Source organism: Jaculus jaculus, chromosome 6 (assembly GCF_020740685.1).
Source record: "Jaculus jaculus isolate mJacJac1 chromosome 6, mJacJac1.mat.Y.cur, whole genome shotgun sequence".
NCBI classification, from domain to species: Eukaryota; Metazoa; Chordata; class Mammalia; order Rodentia; family Dipodidae; genus Jaculus; species Jaculus jaculus.
In genome coordinates, this window is record NC_059107.1 from 83,414,346 (window position 1) to 83,434,023 (window position 19,678).

The following is a 19,678-nucleotide window of genomic DNA, read 5'->3' on the forward strand; positions in this document are numbered from 1 at the left end:
GTTCTTCTCTGAGGCACACACATACACACACACACACACACACACACACACACACACAGGACAGGCACATCTGCACCATATGTGCATACACTACAACACACACAAACTACACACACACACACGGGACAGACACATCTGTACCATATGTGCATACATTATACCACACACACACACACAGAGGACAGACACATCTGTACCCATATGTGCACACACTACACTACACACAAACTACAAACACACACACACATGCACACATGGCACAGACATATCGGCATCATATGTGCATACACTACACTACACACACACACACGGGACAGACACATCTGCACCATATGTGCATACATAACACCACACACAAACTACACACACACTCACAAAGAAATGTGTTAGCAAGTTTAAATTCTTTCATGATATAGTAACAAAAATGGCTTAAGTTTCCAGTATTTGTTTTATGTTACCTATTTATGGACAACTTCCCTAAGTATAAACAACATACTATGATTAAAATCCCCTCCCAAGATCCTCCCTTTTCCCTAGTGCAAATCCCCCTCTGCAATGAATCCCTTCTTTCTGACTAGTCTCTCTCTTGTATTTTGATGTCATCATTTCTTTTTCTCCTATTACACAGGTCTTGTGTAGGTAGCATCAGCCACTATGAGGTCATGAATGTTGAGGGCACTTTGTGTCTGCATGACAATACTGTAAGCACTCCTCCCCTTCCTTTGGCTCTCACAATCTTTCCATCACCTCTCCTGCAATTGTCCCTGAGCCACATGGGGTATGACAGAGATGTTTCATTTAATAATGAACACTCCACTGTCATTTCCCAGCATTTTGGTGAGTTTTGAGTCACTCCAGTAAGACTTCCAGATATCTGAATCTCACACCAGTTATTGACCTTGAAAAAGTCACAATCTTTCTGCCTTTTCCCCCCCCAATACTATCAACAGACTGAAGACAGGAGTTCAAAAAGAAAAAGGGAGAAAAGATAGTATTCCCAAATCGCCAAACACTACCTATTAGATAATCAGTTAGCCGTTTAGGATAATGCCTCAAGAATATTCCAAACATAGCTGAAAATCTGGACAAGAGCTTGCAAACAATAGTAGTCTCAACCCATCTTAAAAGTCTAATATGCTGGGCGTGGTGGCACACGCCTTTAATCCCAGCACTCGGGAGGCAGAGGTAGGAGGATTGCCGTGAGTTCAAGGCCACCCTGAGACTACAGAGTTAATTCCAGGTCAGCCTGGACTAGAGTGAGACCCTACCTCAAAAAAAAAAAAAGAAAAAAAAAAGTCTAATATCACAAACCTCTGCTCATCAACTCTCAGAAGACTAATTTCTACTCATACAGAGTCCCATAATCACAACTGGTCAAGAAATGAGCACACATTCCAGATACACTGGAAAAGTTCCTCCCAGCTCTATAATTCTCATTCTACAGTTTTCTATAATAATCACAGAACAGCTTATGTAGCAATAGGCAGAGAAGAAAAAAAATCATGAGAGTCAATAAACAAAATGCTGTTAATGTTCAACAAATATTTGGTAAAATGAGTAATTTATTTTTAAAGTCACAATTTATATACTTTAACAGCACTGAAATTGTTACATAAATCTGTGGATGAAAACTTAATACCCCACAGAATTCTAATATTTCTACCAAGTATGCTGGCCATATAACTAACCTTGAAGGATTAAAAAAACAAGCAGGGCAGGAAAGATGGCTCAGCAGTTCAAGTACTTATCTGCAAAGCCTAACAACCTGAGTTCGATTCCCTAGTGCCCACATAAAGCCAAATGCACAAGGTGGTTCGTGCATCTGGAGTTTATGTGCAGTGGCTAGAGGCTCTGGTGTACCCATTCATATTCATTCATCATCTCCCTCCCTCTCTCTCTCTCTCCTTCTCCCCTTGCAAAATAAATAAATATTTTTGTTTGTGTTTTTCAAGGCAGGGTTTCAATCTAGCCCAGGCTGACCTGGAATTCACTATATAGTGATCCTCAGGTTGACCTTGAACTCATAGCAATCCTCCTACCTCTGTCTCCCCAGTGCTGGGATTAAAGGTGTATGCCACCACGCCCAGCTAATAAATATTTTAAAAATAGGTAAAAGGGTTTGGGGGGGGGTTGTTTTTTTGTTGTTTTTTTTTTTTTAAAGCAACGTGTCAGATACCTAGGAGTTTTATAAACTCTACCAAAGAGGAAACAGTAAAATGGTCAAACAGCAGTCAGTCAATGTGGGTTTCAACACAGGCTCTAATTCAATCCTGTGATTAGATAACCATTTTCCTCACTAGCCTCATGGGGTGGATTCATGGGGCAAATGAATTCTCTATAGGAACAGATAGTAAAGCACTACATGAGGAAGAGAAATGCTTTTACTTAATACCTACCTCAGAAGCTACTCATAATCACTAACAATTATTTAGTTGAGAGAAAGAGGCAGATAGAGAACAGGCATGCCATGGCCTCCAGCCACTGCAAATGAACTTCAAACACATGCACCACCCTGTGCTTCTGGTTTTACGTAGGTTCTGGGGAACCAAATCTGGGTCCTTAGACTTTGCAGGCAAGCGCCTTAACCACTAAGCCATCACTCCAGCCCATCATTAACATTTAACTTGGCAACAGTAAATTGTTCAATTGTATTCCTGAACAGCAAAAGCCACCATTTATGCTGTGTCCACCACTGTGGTAAGAGCTGTACAGGAATTCAATCTTTTAATTTTTCAACTGACAACTGATTTATTTACTTTTTTTATTTTGAGGCAGTCTCAGTCTAGCACAGGCTGACCTGGAAATAACTCTGTGACCGAGGTTGGCCTTGAATTCACAGCTATCCTCCCTACCTCTCAATGATGATTTTTTAAAAAAAGAAAAACAAATTTATTTTAAAAATCGGGCTGGAGAGATGGCGTAGCGGTTAAGTGCTTGCCTGTGAAGCCTAAGGACCCTGGTTCAAGGCTCGGTTCCCCAGGTCCCACGTTAGCCAGATGCACAAGGGAGCACACGCGTCTGGAGTTTGTTTGCAGAGGCTGGAAGCCCTGGCACGCCCATTCTCTCTCTCTCTCTCTCTCTCTCTCTCTCCCTCTGTCTTTCTCTCTGTGTCTGTCGCTCTCAAATAAATAAATTAAAAAAAGATTTAAAAAAAAAAATCTACATAGCATATTAAAGGACATTCCCATATTACCTACTATGTAACTCAACAAAACTTAGTAGTAAAATTACATTAAATTAAACTTAATAATAAAATGCAGAATTATTTATTTCCCAAAGATGGCTACTGGGATTTTTTAAAAATTGTTTTGGCCAAAGTCCCACTCTATAGCCCAGGTTAGCCTCAAATCTGAGATCCTTCTGCTTCTACCTCCTAAGTACTAGGATTACAGGTGTCACCACATCTAGCCCTAGCCCACTGGAATAATTTTTAAAGTACTAAGCATATGTAAATTTAATAATCACTATGTGATATATATCTACCAACAGCATCTCAAAAACAAAAAAAATAAATAAATAAACAAGGGCTGGAGTAATGGGTTAGAGGTTACTGCGCTTGCCTGGGAAGACTAAGGACCCAGGTTCGATTCCCTAGCATCCACGTAAGTCAGACGTGCAAGGTGGTAGTGTTTGGAGTGGCTGGAGACCATGGCATGTCTATTCTCTATCTGCCTCCCTCTCTCTCTCTTTTTGTCTCTCTCTCTCTCTCAAACAAATAAATAAATTATATTTTAAAGACTTTAAAAAATATTATAAAGTATAATAAGTATACAGCTTTCCAAAGGTGTGCCTTAAAAAAGCTAAGGTATTCATGTGCAGTAGCACCTGTAAAATAATGACAGAAAAATACAGATACAATAGTGTGATCATACTTAAAAATGATAAGGTGTTCATGTGCAGTACCATCCTTAAAATAATGACAAAGTAATACAGATACAATAGTCTGATTATACTTAAAAAACACTAACGTTATTCAGGTGCAGTAGCACCCGTAAAACAATGACAGAACAGTACAGATACAATATCTGGTTATACTTAAAAACTGTAAGGTGTTCATATGCAATAGCACCCTTAAAACAATAACAGAACAATACAGATACAATAGTATGATCATACTTGTACACACAATCTTAGACATAATTGTAAAACCAATGTTAGATCAAGTCAAAATTAAAGTAATGTTAACTGAAAAGTTTAAACATCTACAATGCTCCAGGTACTTTACTAGCTTCTTGGAATACTGAAATGATTAAGACACTTCTGCCCCATAAAGCAAACAAGACATCAAGACAATTTTACTACATTTTGTGTTTCTTAAGGAATAATTACATAACATACACACACACACACACACACACACACACACACACACACACACATACACACACACACAAATCCGTATGATGACTGGGGAGGGTGTGAAGGCAACTCCAGAGAGTTTCGGTAGAAGCACTGGCTGATAAAAATACTTTAGTCGCTGGGCGTGGTGGCGCACGCCTTTAATCCCAGCAGTCGGGAGGCAGAGGTAGGAGGATCACCATGAGTTCAAGGCCACCCTGAGATGACAAGAGTTAATTCCAGGTCAGCCTGGACCAGAGTGAGACCCTAACTCAAAAAAACAAAAAAAAAAAAAAAGGAGAAAAAAAAAATACTTTAGTCCTGGGCTGGAAAAATGGCTTAGCAGTTAAGTGCTTGCCTGTGAAGCCTAAGGACCCCGGTTCGAGGCTGCATTCCCCAGGACCCACGTTAGCCAGATGCACAAGGGGGCACATGTATCTCAAGTTCGTTTGCAGTGGCTTGAGGCACTGGCGTACCCATTCTCTCCCTCTCCCTCTCTCTGCCTCTTTCTCTGTCTCTCTCAAATAAACAAAAATAAATAAATAAATAAATAAAAAATAAATACTTCAGTCCTGATACATCACAGGACTGATTAGGATTAGCAAGTGAAAATGAGGCAAAGAGAGGATAGGTTTGGTGTTTTGTGGTTGTTTTACTTTTTCTTTCTTTCTTTTTGGTGGTGTTTTATTTTCATATTTCATATTTTATTTATTTATTTATTTGAAAGAGGGAGAGGAGGCAAATAGATAGAGAGAATGGGTGCACCAGGGCCTCTAGTCACTGTAAACAAACTCTGTATGCATGCACCATCTGTGCATCTGGCTTATGGGGGTACTGGGGAATCAAACCTAGGTCCTTAGGCTTTACAGGCAAGCATCTTAACCACTAAGTCATCTGTCTAGCCCTTTTTTGTTTTGTTTGTTTGTTTGTTTTAATTTTTTTTTATTTATTTATATGAGAGCGACACAGAGAGAAAGACAGATAGAGGGAGAGAGAGAGAATGGGCGCGCCAGGGCTTCCAGCCTCTGCAAACGAACTCCAGACGCATGTGTCCCCTTGTGCATCTGGCTAACGTGGGACCTGGGGAACCGAGCCTCGAACCGGGGTCCTTAGGCTTCATAGGCAAGCGCTTAACTGCTAAGCCATCCCTCCAGCCCTGTTTTGTTTGTTTTTTTGAGACAATCCAGGTTGGCCTTAAACTCCTGATCCTCCTGCCTCAATCTCCCAAGTGCTGGGATTATAAGCATATACCATCATATCCAGTTTATGGGGTGCTGGGAATTGAATCCAGAACTCTCTACATAGTAGGCAAACACTCTACCAACTAAGCTACAGCCTCAGCTCAAGTAAGGTACTTTATAGGTAAGGATTAATTATAGTCCTGATGCTATGGAACACTGCCATCTTGACATGAGAGAACAATAATTACCCCAGGCCTTCACAAAATTGAGCCTACCAACATTCCCTTGAGTAAAGCTGGGGAAGACTTACAAGATTCAAGAAGCTCCTGAGGTCTACTCCCTCACCACCTCAATTAACAATTGCTGAGTCAGGGAGATTGATCGAGTCACAGATCACAATGTTTGTCTTTGACTGCCTAGAAGAGTAGAAACTCCAGGTGGACAATCCAACAGCCCAAAGGAGTGCTTATCTTTCTATTAGGAAAAGTATATCTGTTCATCTTCAAGGTTCAAATAGCAGTAATTAAGGAACTTAAAGTTGAGTTCATTTCTCAGAGAAGGCACATCTATTTATTGTCAAGGTTGCAGGCAAAAGGTAGGTAACCAACTAGGTATCTACCTAGGGAAAGACAGTATACCTAGAGGTTTCTAAAAACTAATCATCAAAGGAGCTTATACTTGAGAGTACAGATTTCTCCTATCTAAGAAAAAGGAGTTAGGGTTTCCTATTCCATGTATGGGGTAGGACAGAAAAATTATGGCCAACATTTCAGCCTTGTTACAACAGGACAGAACAGCAGAGAATATATGAAGACAGCATGTGCAAGGTTAATGAGAACTATCTATTGCTAGGGATTGGCAGAATGGCTTAAATGCTCAACTGTAGATGGATTCTAGTGGTCTAGCTGCCTTGTAAGGTGCTCATGTTCCTGTAAAGAACCTCAGATAAACTCATGGTTCAACCAAGATAGACTTGGCTAAAATCATGGCAGTATCTGAGGTGACTATAAATAGACTTTTGCTTCTCCTTTCAGGTGGCAGTGACCACTGAAGACACTCAAAACTCACCAAATGCTGAGAAGTGACAGTTCAGCACTAAGTGAGACATCTCTAGCACACCCTCCAAAGCTCAGTAACCACTGTGGGGAAGGTGGCAGAAAGAATGTAAGAACCAAAGGAAGGGGCTGGACTGCTGACAATGCTGTCATCTAGATACAACGTGGCCTTGATATTCATGACCTCACAGTGGCTGATGCTACCTACCCAAGACCTATATAACAGGAGAAAAAAATGACATCAAAATAGAAGAGAGAATAGTTGGAAAGAAGAGATTCAATGGAGGAAGGATCTGGGAGGAGGAAAAGGAGAATGGTAGGAGAGAATTATGGTCATGGTTTAGTGTCTATATTTAGGGAAGTTGTCAATAAATGTTAAGATGGATAGATGGATAGCTAGATAGACAAGCAGGCAGGCAAGACTTTCCAGGAAAATCACAACACCTGATGTCTAAAGAGACATAAAAAGACCAAAGATGAGTCTGAGAGAAGCCCTTGCATTTTATCTGCTGTGAATGAAGCTAAGCTGTGCAAGGGTGGAGCATCCATGGGGCAATCCCAATGTGACCATCCTTCCCCATGTGGTATGCAATGGCATCCAGCTTTCTTGCCACAGCAGCAGTTGCATTTTTCCTGCTATGGGTGATAAGACATGCAAGTGAGGCTGCTCCATCTAAAGGTGAAACGTCCATGGGGAAATATCAGGGCCATTCTATGGTGATTTCATTATATAATGAAACCTGAGTGTCAGGTTTAGAAAAGCATCTATAACACACCTAAAGGATGCAAGGATGAGAAATCAATCTGCACAAGGGACATGGGCCAGACATGGCTGTGAAGTTCTCCAGAGATTTATGGTTGGGTGAGATGCCAATAACAACAATCCTCTGTTTGTGCCTATAAACATTAAAACAATGGTTTAAAAGTCTGAATGGAGGTACCCTGTATAGATGGAAAACACACTCCCAGAAGCCATAAGGTAAATGAATGAAAATTCCCATGCTGGGCTGGGTAACCTTCCTATGAGTAATTGGCCAAAGAGGCCCACAAGGCCCCACAAACCAAAAAGTCTATTGTCATTGCTATTGATGCCTACCAGAACTAGATGATAAAGACCCTATTGCTGAAAACATCACAGACTTTGGAAGCAGGATGTGTTGAAATCAGGTTGGGTTGAGCTCAAAGCTTTCTGCCTTCTGGCTAATATTCATAGCTCAGAAATGTACTGTGAAGGCTACTGGGGCATTAAAATGCCAATTGTTCTACTTAGCTACAGCCCCTGCATATTAAAACCATCAGCATGCTAGACAAGATGGTGCCTGCTGATGCAACAGTAATACAACTGACATAGGTGCAACCAACTACTTTCCACCTAGATTTAAGGCTTACTCACAGGAGGAAACCCATATTTGGTACAGTAAGCCAAAACAAGAGCCTGTGGGTAGAGAGGTCACAGACCATAATTGGGAAGCTACTGCTGGTACGTGTGTGTGTGTCTGTGCGCGCATGCGCACGCGCGCGTGTGCATGTGAGTGGGTGCACGTGTGTGTAGAGGTGTATGTGCATATGTAAGTGCATGCATGTAGAGGCCAGAGGATACCTCAGGTGTCATTCTTCAGGTGCTGTCCACCTTTTTGAAGACTGGGTCCCTGTTGGCCCAGAACTCACCAAGTAAGCTAGAATGGCTGGCCAACTAGCCCCAGAGATCTGCCTATCTCCATCTCTCCAGTGCTAAGATTACAAATACACATCATCACATTTGGCTTTTATAGAAAAAAAATTTATTTGTGAGCAAAGACTATGTGAGTTTGTGAATAGGCATGCCTGGGCCTTCTGCCACTACAAACTATCTCCAGATGCATGTACCACTTTGTGTATCTGGTTTTATGTGGGCACAGAGGAATCAGAGCCAGGCCAACAGGCTTTAACCAATGAGCCATCTTTCCAGCCTACACTTGGCTTTTTTTTTTTAATGCGAGAATGGGAGAGAGGGGAGAGAGAATTGGCATACCAGGGCCTCCAGTCACTGCAATCAAACACCAGATGTGTGCAGCCCCTTGTGCACATGTGTGCTTATGTCACTGTGCATCTAGATTACATGGGACCTGGAAAGTCAAAAAGTCAAACATGAATCCTTAGTCTTTGCAGGCAAGCACCTTAACCACTAAGCCATCTCTCCAGGCCCACACTTGGCTTTTTTTTACATGAGTTCTGTGGATCAAACTAAGGTGCTTATCCTTGCAAATCAAGTATTTTACCAACTGAGCTATCTCCCTAGTCCCTACTACTGTTTTGCTAAATGTATATGATATGCCTGCCAAGCTGCCTTCTATGTTTATACCCATAAATCACTGCTGTTCTTGGTTTTGGTCAGGGAGGCTTCTTTGTGTAGTGAGTAGTGGTAACTGTACAAATTCATAGCTGGTCAAAGGGTGAGACTAAGGGACCAGGCTGTTGCTGAACAGTGGCCAAATGTTCAGTCCTAAATAGTAGAAATCAATCATTATCTCCAAAGCTCAAGGAATGTCATATCAAAAGAACAGGAAAGGACGTAAGAGCCACAGAACAAGATAAATGTTGAAGAACTGTCTTCTAGGCATGACAGAGTCCATGACCATTGCCACCTTGAATTAAGTACAGCTGTGATTGAACAGGACCTACAAGACTGGGCCAATGAGATTACCTCACTGGAGACGGGCAAGGTACACAAGGTTTACAGGAAGGTGCACAGTAGTAATTGTTGGAGGAGAGGCTCTTCATTGGCCTACAAGTCACCCATGTTCCCCTAAGCCCAGTTAAATTCACTGGTTCACCAGGCTAGACAACAGTGGAACAGTTTCCCTGGTTTGTCATTGCGGCCCCCCAACCCCTCTGAGAGGAATAGGTATCAGCTTCCTATGAAGTCATGGAATACTTGTACATTATAATTTGGAGCTCATCATTTATTTACTAGCCAATAGATACACCTCTCTTTACAAGTGCCAACATCAAGCATGTTCCAAAAAAAAAAAAAAAAAAAAAAGACATTTGCATCATTTTAAGGAAGGGATCAATTTGTCCAAGAAATAACAGGCTTTCTGAACTGTAACTACATAAAATATAAAAGATTATGTATGACAGATAGTCCCAAGAAAGACTGACTGTACGTGAAGAATGACAGAAATTAGAATCAAAATTAAAGTAATAGTGTCTAGGTCAGGTTCTGGAAATGAGTTTATACCATATACAAACTAAGGAATATAAAAATAATATATGGCTAGGCAGAAATTAATTTCAGAGACTTACTAGGAGAGTGTTAGTAGTGTCATCAAGCAAAGCAATCTTTGACACAAAAGTAAAAGTGCAGCAATACCAAATACAATGAAGGTAGCAGTAAAAGAAAATATCAGGCCAACAAGTTTCAGCAATAATAAAGGACAACAGTTATCATACTTTACACAGGAAAGAAAATCAAAGCCTAGGCTGAAGTCAACCTTATGTCTACAGAAACCCAAGCCAGAAAAACCAAGACCAGCAACTTACAAAGTTCATGCTCTCAAAAGTTAAATCAACTTATGTTTATGTGATCTTATCTATGTATGGTTATTATACTTGAAATAAAAACAGTAGCTGAGGGTGTAATTCAGTGGTAGAGCACATGTTTAACACTCATGAGGACTAAGGTTCTATCCCCCGTACTAAAAATAATAATAATTAAATATTTGCTAGCTCATTTTAAAAATAAAATTTATCATATTTCAATTAAATGAGATATTAACTGAATGTAGTGCCTCATGTCTTTAATCCCAGCACTTAGGAGGCTGAGGAAGGAAGATGGCTATGAGTTTGAGTTCAACCAGAAGTTACAGAGTAAACTCCAGGTCAGCCTGGGCTAGAGTAAGACTCTGCCTGAAAGAGAAAGAAAGAAAGAGAAACAGGGAGGGGAAAGGAGAAAAAGAAAGAGACAGAGAAGAAAAGAGATAAAAGGGGAGATATGCTATTATGGAGAAACTCTGTACTTTCCAAAATAAATATAATTTTGTATAAAGAATGGCACCTGTTTGCAAGCCTCTAACATCTCTTTAACAGAAAACATGTGGACTGCCATACCTGTTCATGCATTCAAATAGTTATGATGTGCTGGTGTAGTGCAAGAATAGGAAAAAGGGATTAGTTAAAATAGATTTATTTTTGCTTCAAAGATCCACTTTGTGGGGTGGAGAGATGGCTTAGTGGTTAAGGGCTTGCCTGTGAAGCCTAAGGACCCCAGTTCAAGGCTGGATTCTCCAGGACCCACGTTAGCCAGATGCACAAGGGGGCGCACACGTCTGGAGTTCATTTGCAGTGGCTGGAAGCCCTGGCACGCCCATTTTCTTTCTCTCTCTCTCCTCTCTCTCCTTCTCTCTGTCTGTTGCTCTCAAATAAATAAATAAATAAATAATAAACAAAAAATTTTTTTAAAAAGATCCACTTTATAGCCTAGGATGGCCTCAAACTTATGATTTTTTTTGCCTGTTTCCCAAATGCTGGAACTATAAGCAAGTGTCACCACACCCAGCATGAACAACTTTTTCAGGGGATGTTTTTCTTTTGCAGGCGGCTGTTTCTAAATGTTCAGCTGCAATGCAAAATCTAAAACGACAGCAACAGTCTGCATAATGTTCACCCAAGACCCTTGATGTTTTATACTTTAATTATACATTTGTGGTTTTCTAAGATCATTCAGTGATGATTAGGAAATACTGGCTCAGTGAATTATACACTTCCAAATATTGAGACCTTCCAAATATTGAGCAATTTCATTAAATATCAACAATTTCATTCACTATCATTACCAGCAGAAAAAAAAGCAAAAAGAAATAAAAATATACATACAACAAAACCAAAAAAAAAAAAAAATTCAGAAGCCTGAAAACTCACTGCAATGATTGTAAGTTTTCAAAATCTAGTTTTCACTTGATTTTTATCACTGACAACAGATACTATCGGCTATTTTCCTTGAAGGGGGACTCTGTGTCCATTTTCAAGAAACACCTATGAAACAGCCAAGCATGAATAGTCATAGTTTGCCAGGCAGCCCTTCAGGCAGAATGATGTTCTACAAGTGCAGCAAGTTCTGCTTGGAGGCCAGATGCCAGCACAAGGATCTTCCCTCTGTACTCTGTCATTGTACCTTGTATATCCTTCCCATTTGATTAGATAGCACTAAATAAAGCTAATGTATTTTACTGTAAGGGTATTCATAGGTAAAAGTGATGACGAGCACAACAGCCTTTGGGGCCTCTGCTTTTAGTCACACTATAGTGCTAGCACTTTTACCTACCAGTGCCTCTGCACCATTCACAATGGTTACATGCAAAAGGGCAAATACTAACTTAGTATTATTATGAAAATAGCTTGCATATCATAGATTCGCTTTTACAGAAGCATCTCAAAGTCACCTAAGGTATCTAGTTCCATACTTCGATAACTAACACTAATCACTTTCACAATTTCTCTGTCAATAATGAACCTGAGTTCTCTAACCCAAGATAAAGGAATGACAAAAACAAACAAGGAGTCTCTAAGAAGTCTCTAAAATAACAAGTGGTTCCCAGGTAAGAAAGGATCAGGAGCTTTCTATGAAGCAGTTAGATAGCCCTCATTTTGTTTCTTCTATTCACACACCAAGAGTCTAGGAGAATTGGTACAAACCTCAAATTAACAAGTTTGACAAGGAAAGATGCTTAGCACCCTCAGTGATGGTGAAAGATGTTCACCAGGTAACAGCTGGGTGATTTAGGTTTCCTTCAAAATGTGAACTTTAAGCAGGGCATGGTGACACACACCTTTAATCCCAGCAGGTATTCTCCTGAGGTAGGAGAATCGCCATGAGTTCAAGGCCAGCTTGGGGCTACATATGAATTCCAGGTCAGCCTGAGCTATAGCGAGACTCTGCCTCAAAAGAACAAAAAGAAAATGAAATTTAGGGTTTATTCCCCCTTTATAGAAGTTGAAATTCTTTTACCAGTTGTCAGATCCTAACCACAAAATTGTGTTAATTATAAACTATGTATATTTTAAGAGAAATTATATCTTTTCAGCATACACAAAGATAATACCCAGACAAAGAATTTTATATAGTCCAAAGTGTTTCATTTGTCCACAAAACTATTAAAATTTTGTGCATATGTGTGGTACACATGTATGTGTATGCTCATGTGTGTACACATAAGTGTAGAAATCAAAGGTTCATGCCAGGTGTCTTCCTCAATCTGTCTTCCATCTTATCTTTTGATATGAGTCTCTCACTGAACTCAGAATTCACAAACTCGGCTATACTAACTAGCCAGTAAATCCTGGAGAGCCTTCTGTTTCTGCCTCCCTAGTGATGAGAGACTGCAGACATACACCACCATGCCTAGTTTTTACATGGGTGCTGGGGATCCAAACTCAAGTCCTCATGCTTGCACAAACATTTTACCCATTGAGCCATCTCACTAGCCTCCAAAACTATTATGTTTTACAGAGGCAAAAAACATACATATTGCTCACAGTACAGACTAGTACCTAGCTCAGTCCTTATAAACCAAAAGATGCTCAATAAACTTTGCCTGTTATTGAAGTAATCAAATGACATGAAATAAGTTACCAGATGCCTAGCACAGGAGTTAGCACTTTGACAACTTTTCCATAGCTCTCAAAAAACACAAAAAACAAAAAAAAAAAAAAACAAAAAAAAAAACTATGAGAACCCTAGCAGAACTAGCCTGAGAAAGTATCAATTACCAGTTGCATCTGAATGCCTGACATGACTAGGCATTACTTTATATGTTCTCATTTAGACCACATTCAAAACCAAAGCAAATGGCTTTGCCATTTTTAGTTATAGATATTTGCTATGCAAATTAAGTAATGACCCCATTTCTATATGACACTAGTGTTAACCATCATACAGAAATTATGTATATCACACAGCAATAGAACTGGAAAGACGCTCAGCACCCATGTAAATGCTGGATGAGTACGGTGGCTCATCAGTACTGGAGAAGCAGAGCAGGGAATCCCCTGAGCAAGCTGGCTAGCTAGACTGAATGTGGGCCTAGGTTCAAGTGAGAGACCCTGCCTCAGTAAAGTTAGGTGGAGAGCAAATAAGGAAGAAACATGTTGTTGACCTCAGCCTTCATATGCACACACATGTCCATACACAAGAACATGCACAAGTACATGTATGCACACATTACACACACAGTTGTAAAAGAGAGCAATACAGAAAATTCAAAGTTCTTCAGCTTTCTCATTGTTTACAGTCTAGATTTTTAAAAAGATTAATCGAGTTTAAAACTAATTACAGAATCCAAATACAAAATGGAATTTAGTCAGAAATGGCATACATTTAAAGAATGTAGCCAGATGTCGTGGCACACACCTTTAACTCTCAACACTGAGAGGCCAGCTGACATAGGAGGATCGCTGTGAGTTTGAGGCCAATCTGAGACTAACAGTGAATTCCAAGTTAGCCAGGACCAGAGCAAGCCCCTAACTCAAAAAAACAAAAAGAAGGGGGGGGGGATGTAGAGCTGCAGAGTTGGCTTATGGGTGAAAGGCACTTGCTTACAAAGCCTGCCAGTCTGGATTCAATTCCTCAGCCATGAAACTCTGGTATATACATACGCATGCTGCACGCACGCTCACACATAAATAAAACTTACTGTGGAGAATGACATCACCTACCAAAGATACATCCAAAGAAAATGGTCTTCTGTGGCAAAAGAAAATATTTGAACCAAATGCCCTTTAAAGAATACACACACATACATATACTCTTTCTTTACTTTCCAGTAAAAACTTTAAAGAGAAAACATGGACTCATTTTTCTATACAGACTTAAAAGAAAAAAATGTTTCAGATGTCTAGAATGGTTCACACTTTGTCTCACATTTGGTGACTAAAACAGAATCACTTCCCAGGTCAGTCTAACCCAAGGGATTAAAATCCTACGTATAGTCACAAAACAAATGATTAGCAAACTGTACCCTCCTCCTCTACAGCTATATCATCCCTGCTTTGGTTCTTTCCAACCTGAAATTACCCTATCTGCTAATTAACTTGTCATCTAGGGAGAATAATTTCTAACTACTGAAACTGCTTTTCAACAATGTTCTGCAAACCTTTAATCCTATTTTCCTGCCATTCCTGGAGGGGGACTGTACTGTATGTAATCAACACTTGCTTTATTAACAATGCCCTGTTACACTGTTCTGTCCAAACACGAGTTTCATTCTCAACTTCAGGAACAGGAGCAGAAAAGTAACTGAAATTACAGCTCTCAAATTTAATTTAGGGCCAAAGTCAAAAGAGAAGAGACAATTCAGAGAGAAGGAGGAAGAAGCTGAGAGGGTCATAGTGCAGAACACTTACTTTTAGGAACAGAGTGTCCCTTAGACTTCTGGTGAGTTGCCCAGAGCCTCTTCACTTCAATCCAAATGACAATGCTTCTCTGAGTCCTCCTCAAGTAATGTTTCCACCACTAAAAATTGGATCTACAAGAGCTCAGGTGCATGGGTTAAAAAAAAAAAAAGGTCAGAGGCCCTCATGTGAGCCTCAAGCCAAAAAAGGTCAGAGGCCCTCATGTGAGCCTCAAGCCTCTTTCTAAGTAGGCCCACTTCTGTGTCCTGGGCCAATTCCCTGTGCACTATAATCCTTCTTCTTCCAGATGCCAAGGACTCAGCCTGTTCTTCTCTTCTGAGGGTCACCAACTACTCTATTACTCAGGGTTTCTCTAACCCCAAGACTGGCTGTGCAGTGGACACCAGCTTCCCCCCTTCCTTGCTGTCCCTGCAAATAAACATATAGGCTCATCTGGTTGCAGTATTTTTCTAACAGCTACAAGAAAATAGAGCGAACAAAAAAGCAACAATACAGCAGTAATGATTATAGCAATAGTCTCTAAAGTTTCTGCCTCCAAAATATAAATTTTCTAAATATTGCTTATTTACAAAATACTAGCAATACACACATAAATATATCCTAAGCCAAACCCATCCATATAAAGATATAAAGATAACTGTGCTTTTCAAAATATTTAAAACATGGGTCCAAAAGCAGCAAGTAGGTAGGTTTGTTGTTGTTGCTTTAGAATTTTTTATCTTCTCTTGAATTCAGCAAATGCTTAAAAGCTTGCTTTATAATATACATCATGAAAAATGTTCAAAATACTTCATCCAATGTGAATGAGCATGCTTACTAAAAACATGATTTACAAAAAGACAAAGTATGTCAAAAGCAACTGGTTTTGTTGAGAATAAAATTTTGACATTTGTCTCTAGAGTTAAAGTTTAATAAAATTCTATAAATAATGTTTAAAATTCAGGACACCTCATTTTTAGAAATAACTTTTACTGAATATCTAGAACACATCAAAATTATACAAGCCTTTTTAAAAGCACTATTAGTAAGGGTCCTTACTATGGTAATTTGGTTTAAAAGACTTTATAATAATAACTACCTTATCTAAATATTAAGTACTATGCAAATCACAGGACTATAATGAGTGAATGAAAAGGCATCCTATAAAGGTTAAGGTATTCTGACTAGAAGTGCAGACTGAATGCCACTGAGCCTGGCATGGTGGCACACGGTGGTAATCCCAGCACTTGGGGCAGAGATAGTAAAACTGGCATGAGTTTGAGGCCACCCTGAGACTACATAGCTCAGGTCAGCCTAGAGCAAGATGCTACCTGGGGGAGGTGGGGAGAAGGAGGGGAAATGGGGAGAGAATGCCACTAACTTTGAAATTCCTGCATAGTTTTCTTTATCCATTTAATTCATTTGGTTGGCTGGTTGCTTTTTACAGACAATTATAATGCTCCATGCTTACAACATAATAAATTTAGGACTGAAAGTAGGCAGAGATCATTTAATTTCATTTTCCAACAGATAGCCATTTAATGAAACTAAACTTTCAGAAAAAATGTGTTCCTGGGCTCACCTTCCAACTACTTGCTTATAAAATATTAGGAACTGGAGAATAAAACAAAATCTTGCCCTGACCCTTTCAGAAATCCATATACTCAAAAGTTTAATCTATTACGTATTCCTACAATGAAGTACTTTTTTTTTCTTGAGGGTCGAAATGACATCACGGCCTTTCCTCGATCCTGAACACTAACATAACAATGCACCAACATGTCCATGCCTAGGGTGGGAGCGGACATTCCACCAGAGACACGGATCAAATCCCTGCAATAATGCATTTTCTCTCGACAGCCGAAGAGACGTTTACAGGCTCGCCCATGCCCCTCGCCGCAAGCCAGCGCTGGGTCGCGCTCAATGTGACCGGCTTCCCACCGCGGCCGGCGCCGCGCCCGGCTCGCTCGCCCGGTCCGCGCGTGCGGGCGCGAGGGGCGCCGGCCGCAGGCCTGGGGGCGCGGGTCCGGCGGGACTCACCGGGTGGAGGTGCCCTTCCGCACATCGCACATCATGCACTTGAAGGCCTCGGCGCTGTTCCGGAAGGTGCAGACGCTACAGTCCCAGTAACCCTCATCCGAGGACGGCTTCGGCTGCCGCTTCGGCCTGCAGGACAAACCCGGACGCGGCGCGGGGTCAGCGGCAGGCCGCGCCCGGCGCCCCCGCCCCGCCCCGCCCCGGCCCGGCCCGCGACCCCCGCCCGCCCGCCCGCCCGCCGGCCGCGCTCCGGCCCGGGGGGAGGGGACCAGGAAGGGGCCGGACGGCCGCTGACAGACACCCGCCGCCCGCCGCCGCCATCGCGGCTCCATTGTGGGGCGGCCGCGGCGCCGCCCCCGGCCTCGGCCCGGCGCTCGGCCACGACCCGCCCGCAGCCGGGAGAGCCCGGCGCCCACGCCCCGCGGGGCCGGCGCGATACCTGGTGGGGCTCTTCTTGTCGCCCATGGCTGCACCGACGCACGCGCGAGTCGGCGCCGCGACCGCTGCTTGTCTGTCAGCGCCGAGCGGGCGAGCGAGCGAACGCGCCGGCGGAAGCGGCCGGGAGGCGAGGGGCGGGGAAGGCCGCGCCGCGGAGCTGCGAGCCGCCGCCGCCGCCGCCGATCCCACGCAGCCTCCAGCTGTCGGGGAACTCCAGCCGCGCACGTGACCCGCGCCCGCCAACCAGCGGCCGCGCCGGACACTTCAAACGCGGCCAGCGCGGCCCAGCGGCCCGGCGAGTTGGCGGAGCGCGGCGGTCCGCGTCGCCCCGCTCCTCCGCGGCTGCCGCGCTCGCCGGCCCCGGCCCCGGCCCCGGCCCCGCGGCTCCCCGGTGCCCGGCCGTCCGCCCAAAGCCTGCTGCGGCCCGGCGCGGGCGCTCGGTGGCCGGCCGCGCGCGGGACCTCCCGGCAGAGCCGCTCTCATGGCCTCGCCGCCCGGGGCGGCCCCGAGGAGAGCGGGACCCCGGCGCACCCGGGCCTCGCGGTCTGGTCCGCTGTGCACGAGTGTTCCCCGGGGCGGGCTGTCGTCTTCCTCCAGACGGGCTGGGCGCCCTCCTCCCGGTTACATAATGGGAAAACGACCCTCCAGTCGCCTGACCCTGGTTCTTCTGGTCTCCGCACGCCCGTAGGAAACACACCGAATGCCCCAAGCCTTTTCTCACAAATGTGACCGCATATGCCCTGAGCACCTTCCCCCAGGGCTCATTACCTCAACCTACTGGACACCTCGGCCTGAGCTGCCCTCGAGCCCGTCCCGCAGCTCCAGTCCCACCTCCTCAGTCGATGTAGCCTTCGACACGCAAGTACCGATGACATGCTGTTAACATGCCACATCTGATCAGGAACGAAGGGACCTCGGACTCCTTGGCATGACAGCCAGAGCCTTCCACGCGCTCCCCTGCCTCGCGGCAGAACAGCTGCCCCTCACAAAGAACAGATGGAATGCCCTTCCCAGAATCACACCAACAGGCACGGGTGGCTCATTCCCAGCCTTTGAGAGGCTGAGGCACGGTTCCAGGCCAACCTACCCTACAGAGAGAGACCATATTTCAAAAATAATGATTTATAGGCTGGAGAGATGGCTTAGTGGTTAAGGCGCTTGCCTGCAAAACCAAAGGACCCAGGTTCAATTCCCCAGGATCCACATAAGCCAGATGCACAAGGTGGTGCCTGCGTCTGCAATTCATTTGTAGCAGCTAAAGGCCCTTGAGCGCCCATTTTCTCTGTCTCCTTCTATCATCTGCCTCTTTCTGTCTCTCAAATAATAAAAATATGTACAGAAAAATGATTTGCAAAAGCATCACATTATTTCAAGATGTTATCTCAATCAACTAGAACTTCACAAATCATACATAGCTCATGGTTAGTTATTCCGTCTTTACTCAGTGCTAAATTGCAAAACAGAAGCACGTCTAAAAAGAATAATTATAAGCAGAAAAGCTACAGGTTTGGTCCAAAGCTACAGAAGTGTTCACTATGTTTTTTCTTTAGTGCTAAGAATATCTCCTAAGCATGCCTATGTAGTGAATATATACCTAATTATTTCAGTATTAAATATCACCATTCTTTTTTGTTGTTGTTGTTTTTGAGGTAGGGTCTCCTCTGGTCCAGGCTGACCTGGAATTAACTCTGTAGTCTCAGGGTGGCCTTGAACTCACGGCGATCCTCCTACTTCTGCCTCCCAAGTGCTGGGATTAAAGGTGTGCACCACCACGCCTGGCAAATGTCACCATTCTTATTGGTGATTTTCGTTTTCATGTTACAAAAAAATGTTAAAACTATATTCTTTTAAGCTGGCTGTGGAGATACAGGCCTGTCTGTAATTTCAGCACTCAGGAAACTGATGCAGAAAGACGATGAGTTTGAGACTAGCCTGGGCTATATAACAAAACTATGTCTTAAAAAATACTCTGGTCTTGCACCGGAGAAAGGGCTTAGCGGTTAAGCGCTTGCCTGTGAAGCCTAAGGACCCCGGTTTGAGGCTCGATTCCCCAGGACCCACGTTAGCCAGATGCACAAGGGAGCACACGCATCTGGAATTCGTTTGCAGTGGCTGGAGGCCCTGGCAAGCCTGTTCTCTCCCTCTCAAACCCCCCCCCAACGTCTCTGTCTCTCTCTCTCTTCTTCTTCTTCTTTCTCTGTCTGTCACTTTCAAATAAATAATAAATAAACAAAATAATTTAATAAAAATATTTTAAAAAGT

At 42.8% G+C, this 19,678-nt stretch overlaps 1 protein-coding gene across 5 annotated transcripts in view; it reads right to left on the minus strand.

Annotated features, from left to right (window-relative positions):
- Yaf2 (YY1 associated factor 2) overlaps nucleotides 1-18,410 on the minus strand; it is a 136,818-nt gene extending 118,408 nt beyond the window's left edge. The window contains exons 1-2 of one of the 5 annotated variants that reach the window (XM_045152912.1): nucleotides 18,185-18,410; nucleotides 16,982-17,107 (exon numbers count right to left, since the gene is read on the minus strand). In XM_045152912.1, coding sequence (XP_045008847.1) covers nucleotides 16,982-17,107; nucleotides 18,185-18,309 — 251 coding nt within the window. In that variant the 5' untranslated portion in view covers nucleotides 18,310-18,410. Of the gene's footprint in view, nucleotides 1-16,981; nucleotides 17,108-17,417; nucleotides 17,516-18,184 lie in introns of those variants that run through there. The other 4 variants (XM_045152913.1, XM_045152916.1, XM_045152914.1 and 1 more) reach the window with 4 other exon arrangements.
- Between the last annotated feature and the right edge of the window lie 1,268 nt (nucleotides 18,411-19,678).